This window comes from Amblyomma mixtum, chromosome 2 (genome assembly GCF_055824585.1).
Source record: "Amblyomma mixtum isolate Tamu chromosome 2, ASM5582458v1, whole genome shotgun sequence".
Classification (NCBI taxonomy): Eukaryota; Metazoa; Arthropoda; class Arachnida; order Ixodida; family Ixodidae; genus Amblyomma; species Amblyomma mixtum.
The window spans coordinates 59,885,695-59,895,723 of record NC_143013.1 but is presented as its reverse complement, the minus strand read 5'-3'; the positions used below and the strand labels follow the sequence as shown (position 1 = coordinate 59,895,723).

General features: G+C 47.9%; 1 protein-coding gene across 1 annotated transcript in view; it reads left to right on the top strand.

The window, feature by feature from the left end:
• LOC149359455 (estradiol 17-beta-dehydrogenase 8-like) overlaps nucleotides 1-10,029 on the top strand; it is an 84,013-nt gene that overhangs the window by 4,484 nt on the left and 69,500 nt on the right. The window contains exons 3-5 of the mRNA XM_089571668.1: nucleotides 1,733-1,935; nucleotides 6,430-6,611; nucleotides 8,318-8,457. Coding sequence (XP_089427794.1) covers nucleotides 1,746-1,935; nucleotides 6,430-6,611; nucleotides 8,318-8,457 — 512 coding nt within the window. The 5' untranslated portion in view covers nucleotides 1,733-1,745. The remainder of the gene's footprint in view (nucleotides 1-1,732; nucleotides 1,936-6,429; nucleotides 6,612-8,317; nucleotides 8,458-10,029) is intronic.

Sequence of the window (10,029 nt, the reverse complement as noted above, 5' to 3'; positions counted from 1 at the left end):
TTACTCCCCTGCAGTCTTTGTTTTAATGCAATAGCATTAGAAGCCTCACCAGGAAGAAAATGTGTCGTCTGAAGCTGGATCCGCTGATTGGCTGGAGGGAAGTGACGTCACCGAACCAGAAGTGATGCCAGTCAGGGTAAAGGCATTCACAGCTGCTAATATATTGCCAATTAAGGTATAACGGAATGAAGTGCCCATTTGAATTTCTGGCGCTGTATTGCGTTATTAAAGCAGAGCCAAAAAGGGAAACAGCCAGCTTTATTATGCGCCTTTACACTTGTCTATATGTACGGGCGCTGCTATTGAGATGAGAACTAATCACCTACAATGAAGGGTAGCGGATCGGGCTAGTTGGTGCAGATTTGACATTTTTCGTCTGTTCCCTCTGTCTGTTCCCCCTTCGTCCTTGTCGTTTTAGCGCTTCGAAAAATGTCAAACCTACAATGAAATCACGCTACACTGTAGAGAGGAAAGGCTCACATATCCACCACCACACCACACCCTCACGAAGGAACAACAGACTATATGGAGGCAACTCCAGTCCAGAACGTTTCCTTCACCGGCCTATCTGGCACTAATACACCCTGATCAATACAAGCCCGAATGCTCTCTTTGTGGGGCTCCGAGAGCAAACTTTGAACACATACTCTTCATATGCCGAGAACACCAACCACCATCTCGCTGGAACCTCACAGACCTAGAAGGTTGGGAGATCGCGGTCTCTAGCTACGAGCCGGCCTCACAGAAGAGGCTGGTGGAATGGGCGGAGAAGGTCGCCAGAAGTCATCGACTGATGGCCGCCAACCGGGATTAAGTACCAAGCCAACCAAACCTCCCCTACTTCCTTCCCTTACTTGGTTCATCAATAAAGTTTTTACCTAACCTACCTACGAGGCAAGGCTTAGCGCAGCGCCGGTAATATACGCAGTCATGAGACTGCTATGCACCGAGGCACACAGCGTTTTATCGCGGTAGCGCTTATGGCCCCGCGTCGCATAAGAGTCGGTGTCGTTTGGCATGAGCGAAAAATTTACGAAAAATCCCTAGTCATTCTCACGTGACTCGCACAACGCTTGTGATTTGTTTTAAGAATCACGACGTCATTACTCAAGTGACCTCTCCGACGCCTTTTGTTAGGCCTCAGAATCCGTGACGTCATCGCCAAGGGTATATCAGACGGCGATCACAGCCGCCTATTCGGCTAATTCTTGCCAGTTCCACGCAGCCGCATACAGGTCGCCTCAGACAGCTCGGCGCCGGCGCCGCTAAGATACATTTGTAGGAGCTGTTGAAGTTGAAAGTGAAGCGACTGCGCAAGAAAGCTCTCGCCGTTCGAGCCGCTGGAGTGAAAGTGAAGTCTCCGCTGTTACTCGCCAATGGAGATTCAGTCTATGGTGACCCATGGTTTCCGGTCTCCGCGGTTGCGGTAGAAGTTGCAGAATCGTAGCGCTGATAGGAACCAGCTATGAAATATGCTTTAATGCTTGTTTTACATTAAAATACATAAATGAGAACAAAACCTCAAAGAAACCACGAGATTTTATGGTTCTAGTCGTAAAGTACTAAAGCAGCTTTTATCAGTTTAATACCCGTCCTATGCTGATGCACTGCAATTAGAGTTGTCCATCTTCTAATTCGTTTTGTTGTGGCAGGCAGATGTCACACTCGCTGCGCAAGCATATTATGGGACTTCACTCAGCGTGGGTTGGGGGCGTCCGTTACCGCCTTGCAGGTTCGTGGGCACGATGACCTTCTACGGGCTGGCGCTGGGCTTCCGTTCGAACGCGCTCTCCAACGCGCTGGTGACTATCGTGGTGCTGGCAGCCCCCCTGGTGGGCTACGTGGGCATCGAGCGCCTGGGTCGGGTGCCAACCCTGGCGGCCACCCAGATAATCTGCGGCGCCATCTGCTTCGCGCACGCCTCCCGGCTCACCGGTAATGTCTGAGGCTGCAGTTGCTGTAAAGTTGCGGAGTCGCTTCAGTTGCGAAATCTCTTCCTCAATCCAACAAAGCGAACAAATAAGAACGATAGGTATTATCTACCTAGTCAAGTAACTGTGTGACCTTTCCTTCAATGAAAAAAATCAAATTAGGAGGAGGAATAAACGTTATTAGGCGGTTTTTATCGTCATTAGGTCATGGTCGCCTCAGGTAACCTCCATTAAGGGGCGATGTCGAGGATCCAATCTGCGATGTTCCCATGTATTTCTTTGCGTATAATCTTTTCCCAGCTGTCAGCTGAGGAATATGGCAGCAGCTCTCTGGAGGGAGGATTTCCCTCACATTCCCAGAGAATATGGCCATCATCTGCGTTAAGGTTTTTTTTAACAAATCTGGCAGATAGGATTAACTTTGCCTTTTGTAATTAAGGCCAATCGATATGAGCTGATAAGACTTTTTGTCTGAGCTCTCTTAAGAGCCATGGCTGAACTCCGCGTGTGGGCGTGGGTAAAGTCGTCTGTTTTCCCTATATATAGTTTGTATGTGGTGGGTGACGCCACCGGAGGTTCATTTGTGCAGATGGCCCGGTTAGTTAGCCCTGGGCATATTCGTCCGCCGCGAACAGGAGAACTGAAAACAAAAAAAAAAAACATAGCTAGTGGATATGAAATACAAGCGGATTTTATTATGTCTTCTAAGCTGTCGTCTTTGTGCCTTGAAGCTAAAATAAACTACACTAAGCAGTTTTCAAGATCTATAACCGGATACACTTAAGAACGCAACGGCGACCGAATGTCATGACACCGCTGTTAATCCCACTTCACAGAGGCACCTGCCAGTCACCTACGTCGTCATGTAAGGGATTAGCCACGATGTCATGAGATACGGTCAAAGCCATTTGCTGGAGGGCCTCTTTTGTGGGGCATTCGCCGCTGCATTCTGGAGTCGTATTTGACTATAGACGGTGCGCTTTAATTCACACAATAGGGCGGTTCAACAGGAAAACGGCGCAAAAGACGTGGACAAAAGAGACAAACACAACAGGACCAGCGCCAACTTGCAACTGAATTTTATTTCGCACCAAACCCGCCTTTATGTAGGCCAACACGCCCTAACATCCGTGTAATCATAAAGGCGGGTTTGGTGCGAAATAATATTCAGTTGCAAGTTGGCGCTGGTCCTGTTGTGTTTGTCTCTTTTGTCCACGTATTTTGCGCCGTTTTCCTGTTGAATCATGAACCAACTAGCCCAAACTAGAGTTCTTCTAGGGAGGTTACGGACGACTGTTTTTGGACCAGAATAGGTAGAGTCGTGCTTGTTTTTAAAACGGACTCTAAGCGCTTGTTCGTCCATGGCTGCAACCTGCTGTGAACCAAACAGCCTTCTGTATCTCGAGGGCAAAAAAAAGTAAACGGAACACAAGGAAGAAATCGCCGTTTGGCGTTTAAAAACGACAGGCGTGAAAGCGGAACAGTAGAAAATCGGTGCGAATTTTGGAGAGCGTTCGGAATCCCGCAGTGATGCCGGCGATAAAGACTCTTGTACAACAGGTGAATGGCAAAACTAGAAGCGCAAATTATTAACCTGAAAACATTATATGGCTCATGCGAACGAAAGCAGTCACCGGAAGTTGTCCCTAGACAGTGACCGCAAAATGTGTCCACAGGAAGTGGTATACCTCTTACGTGACGTTATATGGCGCAGTCAGATTTCATTGTATGTTGACGGCGTAGTGTGTAATAACAAGGAATCAAGGAATTAATGAAGGAAAGTGCACGGGCCTGCCCACTAGTTCGAGCTGAGTCACAATCGCTGCCACGTGCAAACAGAAGTGAGGAGGAGTAATTGAAAGAAGAGACGCGCGGCGGAAAACCGCGTCGGCCGAAGCGGCGACGCAGGTTTTAGCAACAAATACGCAGGTGCATACTCTAAACACGAATACGAATATATGGTTGTATAAAGAGAGTGAGCTGTCCTCCAGCGTACTCCCTTGTATAAACGATTGGCAGTGGCTTAGCTCGGCTACGGCAGGGTATACGTAGCGAAAACGAGCGCAACGGCGAGACGCGCGGTGTGACGTCATGCCAAATGGCGGTGGCGGCTCCGCGGTGAGGCGCGCGGTGTGACGTCATGCCAGATGGCGCGGAGAGCGGTGCGGCGTCCGCCAGCTGCGGCGGTTGCTAGGCAACGGCGCAAGATCGCTCTCTGTGCCTCCTCGGAGCACCGCCACAGCGAAATAGCAAGTTAGTGGCCAATGTAGCTTTCGCTACAAAAGGAAGTGCTCCAGGAGACAACTTGCTTCCTTTTTACTCTTTTCTGTTTAGAGTGCAGAAAACAATTGAGCTGAAAAGTTAGCCGTTCACAGTGGTTTGAATTCGAGCTTATCAAGCGGCGCGCTTGTTCGTGCTCGTGACATTTATTAACCACCTACTGCTAAAATATGAATACGGGTTTCTAATCCTGGGTAGAAGCGGATAGCAAGGACAGTGAGGTCATCCCTGTGTGTCCATTGTTTTCTCGGAGCAACTTACACCTTGTCCTCTCAGTTCGTCCGCAAGCAGTGGATAGAAGGATGGAATTTCGAAAACGCGGTTACGCTCGGCGCTGTGTCCCAACAAATGTTGACTACATCGCGCCAAAATACATGCGCTTTTGAGAAGCTTGCTGGCAAAGCAACCTCTGCTCTGCACGTAACTCGTCGAAATGGCCGAAGTTTGTTGGGCCACAGCGCCGAGGGAAACCACGTTTTCGAAATTCTAAAGGTGATATGGATATCACTTAAGAAGGTCTACGCTGACTCTCAATAATTTAAAAACCTAACAGTAATAATTAAAAAGTTAACGTTTCAGTATTAGTTAACAGTTATAACAGTAAGAGTAATATTAGTTATCCAGCTTGGTAGTTAGCACGTAGCATCCGTATTCTGATGTACTTACACCACTGACAATTCTGTGCCGAAAATAGCGCTCTTCTAACTCAGAAGGCCTATTCAAAAAAACTGTATTATCTTAGGTGAAAAACCTTCTAGTAAGGCTCCGTAACGGCGCGCCTACCGCTTGGCGCGTTGCTGTCGCCGTCGTATCCTGAATATTTGGCTGGTGCAGCTGATGCAATCTGTGAGTTGTTCGGATTCAAGTTCGGGTGAGTTGTTTGGCGCTATTGGCCAGTTTGCCGCGTGACGTCAAGCCGGCCTGACTTGACGCAATGAAGCGGCCAAAGCGCGCGCCAACATCCATGCGTCAGTGAGTCGTTAGTTTCTTTAAAAAAAGCGCCATGATCGATACGTCGGTGACCCGTCAGTTTATTTAACGAAGAAAGAAGTGGAATTCCCATTAAATAGGTCAGAAATTTCTCGCTTTCATGTCACTTCTTGTATGTTCTGCCGACCAAGACTTGGTTGTGCCATGCAGTGATTGTTTTGTAAATTGATGACCTTTTGATACAACTCGTTAGTTGATAGTAAGCACTGCGATTGTCTGGTTCTTGCGTTCCTTCTATTCATTCCGCGCTGTGATTTGATTTTCAACGTTGAAAGTTGGCAGTTGCGTTAAAAACATGGCCTAAAGGATATCGAAAATCTACCATATTTTAAGAGAATATTATTAAGTGCAAGCAGGGTCTACATTGCGCTGCCCTGGAAGAAAGAGCGCGTTCCGGCTCTGTAGCTTCCACTCCACTGACAAATTGTTGTCGCGAACCAAAGTCACCTCACTTTTTGTGTTGAATCTTTCTTTAATGCCTCGGTGCTGTATCTGCTTGCACTGATTCGTTGCCCACACTTGCATATCAACTGCAATGGCGTTGCAAAGAGCGGTGACGCCTCTCAGTATGACACCGATAATGAAGCTGGTTATTAGACGGTAATTAGAATTTGGGAAACGCAATCTATGTTGACGTAATCTATAGCACAGCATCTCGCCTCGATAAAATTCCCGCAAATGTGGAAACTTCTTGTTACCGAAGCTCTCTCAGCGGCTTTCCTGTCTAACTACCGCGGAAAAATCCATGGAAGAGCGCTTCGAAAAATAATTTTACAGCAAAATTCTTGCAACTGTGTTTGAATGGGCTGACGAAACGCTTACGCAATGAAGCAAACGATGCGGTTCCGCGCGGGCTGCTCTTTCTAGCCTTGTCAGCGCCACTGCCAAAACTTGGTATCGATTTCATTAAAATCGCTAATAGTATTCGGCCTACCGCGACTAAGATCTAATGCTAGCAGCCCGTGTGCTGTGCGATGTGAGTGCTGGTTAAAGATCCTGGAGTGGTCGCAATTATCCAGAGCCCTCCACTACGGCGACCCTCATAGCCTTAGTCGTTTTGGGACGTTGAACCACATAAACCATGAACTAAGATGTCGTTCTTGGATTGACTAGTTCGCGTTTCATTTCACACTGCTGGCACTTACATCGTCTGCTGACTGCAGGAGCCATCGTCGGTGAGGGCCACAAGGGCGTCCGTAGCCCGCGAACTAATCGTTTGTACTCGCAGGCTACGTGATGGAGGCGCTGTTCGTCGAGATGATCGCCTGGTTCTGGGTGAACATCACGCTGGACATCATGTTTCTCTACGGCGTGGAGGCCTACCCGACCACGGTGCGTTGCTTCGGGTACTGCCTGAGCGCCGGCATCGGCCGCCTGGGAAACGTCGCGGCACCGATCATCATGACCTTGGTGAGCGATTGTCACGTCGGGTAGTCAAGTTCGAGCTCAGAACAGGTTGTATGCAGTGCGTTCTCAGCATCGCGGGAAGGTCCATTCCAATAGACATGTGTTTATGTGTCTGCGCTCGGACATGTGCATCGTCTAGGATGGGCGTGATGAGCGCGGGCTCCCGTGTACTATGCTGCTGATTCCGCACCAAAGACTTGTGCAATCCTGTGTGTGCGTTCTTCAGCACACTCCATTCAACTCGTATAGTAAATTTACCGCCGCCTCCCATTTGCACTACCCCTTCCTTCCTTCCTTCCTTCCTTCCTTCCTTCCTTCCTTCCTTCCTTCCTTCCTTCCTTCCTTCCTTCCTTCCTTCCTTCCTTCCTTCCTTCCTTCCTTCCTTCCTTCCTTCCTTCCTTCCTTCCTTCCTTCCTTCCTTCCTTCCTTCCTTCCTTCCTTCCTTCCTTCCTTCCTTCCTTCCTTCCTTCCTTCCTTCCTTCCTTCCTTCCTTCCTTCCTTCCTTCCTTCCTTCCTTCCTTCCTTCCTTCCTTCCTTCCTTCCTTCCTTCCTTCCTTCCTTCCTTCCTTCCTTCCTTCCTTCCTTCCTTCCTTCCTTCCTTCCTTCCTTCCTTCCTTCCTTCCTTCCTTCCTTCCTTCCTTCCTTTTCCCTCTCCTCATAGTGTGGCGTAGAAAGCTTGGTCCCGTTTCCTCCTGCCGACCTCTCCAGCTAAAACTCTTTCTCTGTCTCCTTTTCACTGACTGCTTGTAGTGCACGCTTGGCTGTTGATCCAAAGGTCACGGGTTAGATCACGGTCTCGGTGGCCGTATTTAGATGGAGGCGAAATACAAAAACGCCCGTGTGCAGCGCGATGTCAGCGCATGTAAAGAACCACAGGTAGTCTAAATTTAGTCGGACCTCTTCGCTACGGAATCCCTCATAGCCACGTGTCGCTTCGGGACGTTAGAACCTCGCAGTCCATAACATATTCAGGTATTCCTTTTTCCTGCAAGTAATCTGTGGGTGCAGCAGTTTTCTTTGCGGTGGTGTCAGCCGTGCATCCTTCTAAGCTTTCATTACGTGCATATAAATCAATGCTTTGTAATCATGACCACGACACAGGTGCGCTGTGTTGTGGTTTTCTTCTCTTTTTGTAGATGAAGGAATCTTAATTTACTTAACTCCTGTTTTCTATCTTGGTTATTTGTTACCCAGGGCATTTGTCTGTAGCTTCTCTGTCTTATATCTTGCTCACAGCATATAAAACTTGTGTACGATTGGGTTTCTATTTTTAGTAGGCATGCGTAATCGAATAACACGGGACTTGTTTGTTGTCATCTTGTAGTGTTTGATAATGAATATTTAAGGATTTTGTACTGCCTTGTTCAACTGTAATTGCCTTAATGTCCGCGACTACTGCAGCTTTGTACGTTTTAATGTATACAGTGTGCCTTTCCTGCAACAGCTTCAAGTGTGAGGCTAGCAGTAGGTTCAAAGAAACAAAATAACATATCGAGAGGAGGATGCCGGTGGCGCAGGTTCATGACAGGCAGTTTATCCACGCATCCAACGGAGGCTGCCGTTTGCCAAGTAATGTTTCGACAGTTCCAGAATATTGCTACTGAGTAACAATAGTCTTTTCATGTTATAAAGCTGAGACAAGCGCTGATGTGAATTAATGCCTCCTTCACCCCTGACTGACGAACAATCCTTTACGGATCGAACGACAGGTCAAGGAGTACGGAAGTGACGTGCCCTACATGGTGATGGCGTTCGCTTCCATATCGAGCGGCATCTTGACCCTATACATGCCTGAGACTCTGGCCAAGCATCTTCCCGAGACTGTGAAGAACAAGGAGCACCTTTTCGAGTGAGTGAAAACTTCGCCTATCTGCTCGGAGGCGTTGCATATGGTTGCCTGGTAGGCTGGGTGCCGTGCTGGTGACGCCCCACACTGGTGCGCCGTTTTCATGTTACAAAAGCAGTACCTAGAAGTGACCTTTATACGAAGGTTTCCGCTTTCAGACCCATACAATTAATAGACTAGCTATTTTAGACTCTTGCAAACAAAGATCTTCTTCAACGGCACATACGTAGGTTTTACTTTACGCAAGGCTCATTTAGAAAGTGTTTGTTTGTTTACGTTTGATCGAAGTAGTACTAACCTGTTGGTGTTCTAGCACGCATTTTGGTCAAGTTAGCGCAGGCTAGGTTACCACGCGAGGAATTTTAGTATAATTTCAGGTGCGGCAACACTTCTCAGTAAGGAATGGAGTTAAAAGGTGATTGGGGCTGGACATCACGGACATCCGTGATGCTTGGGCATCGGCTCAGAAGCGGCGGTTCAACCAAAATCAAGGCTACCAGCGCTCCTTGCGGGCTTACCGTGCGGAGGTCAAGAGGGGTTTCAAAACGCGCCAATGGGCGCGCGCTCCTGGTTCGCGCGCACTTCAATATCACTGCCGCGAGCGGGTTGCCTTAGGTCGCCTGCGATGCGAGCGCCTCATCACGGCCGGTGGCAAAACTAAGCGCGCCAGGATAAACCACGCGGTTAGCGAGGTTTTACGCATTTTCCGGAAGAGCGATGGCTGGCTGGATGGATGGATGGGTAGGAGCACCCCCTTTGAAACGGGGTGGTTGCAATGGCCACCATGCTCAACTTTTTTTCCCTTTATTTTTGTTCAACTGTGTTGTAAATTCCCATCAAAATTCGCCATTTCCTTTCACTACGGTTTCCTACACTTCTAACCTTACGTCATCTCTCTGCTTTTCAGCCACCAATCTTCCAATCACTTTTTGCTAACTTCCACCGCAGATTTATTTACATGACCATTGCTATCTTTAAACCCAAGGGCCTCAGGAAGAGTGACTGTGCCTGCATCGACATCCAGATGGATATCATCATATTTGATTGGGAGGAGTTCAATTGTTTCTACAGATCTACCACACAAAGCGCATGTGTCATCATCTTCGTTAAATTTTTTTTGTAGCTGCGCGTTCTACGACACCCTGACCTAGCTTCAAAGAGTAGGGCACTGCCTCTTGAGTTATCATAGAAAAATTCTTTCCTGATCTACCTTTTCCAGTATCGATATAGTTCTACGCTATGCTTCTTTTCCATTGAATTTTTCCAATCTTTAACTTCCGCGTTTTTAACCTGTCGTTTAATGATCTTTCTTTCTTTGTCCTCGTGACCGGCATACATACTGGTTATTTTGCTAGTTCTTTTCCGCCACTGTGACTCAATGTTCTTTCTATATAAGTAGTTAAATACGTTAGCTGCTCACCTGTTATCGTCCAGTTTCCTCAGGTGTTCTTCATGTAGTGATTTACTCTGAGCTTCCCGTGCTTTCCGATGGGAGCGCCTCATCGTGGCGAGCGCCTCATTCATCGCCGCACGCCTATTTTTGCCGATCGCCGAGAAGCGGGGCTAGCAGCCTTG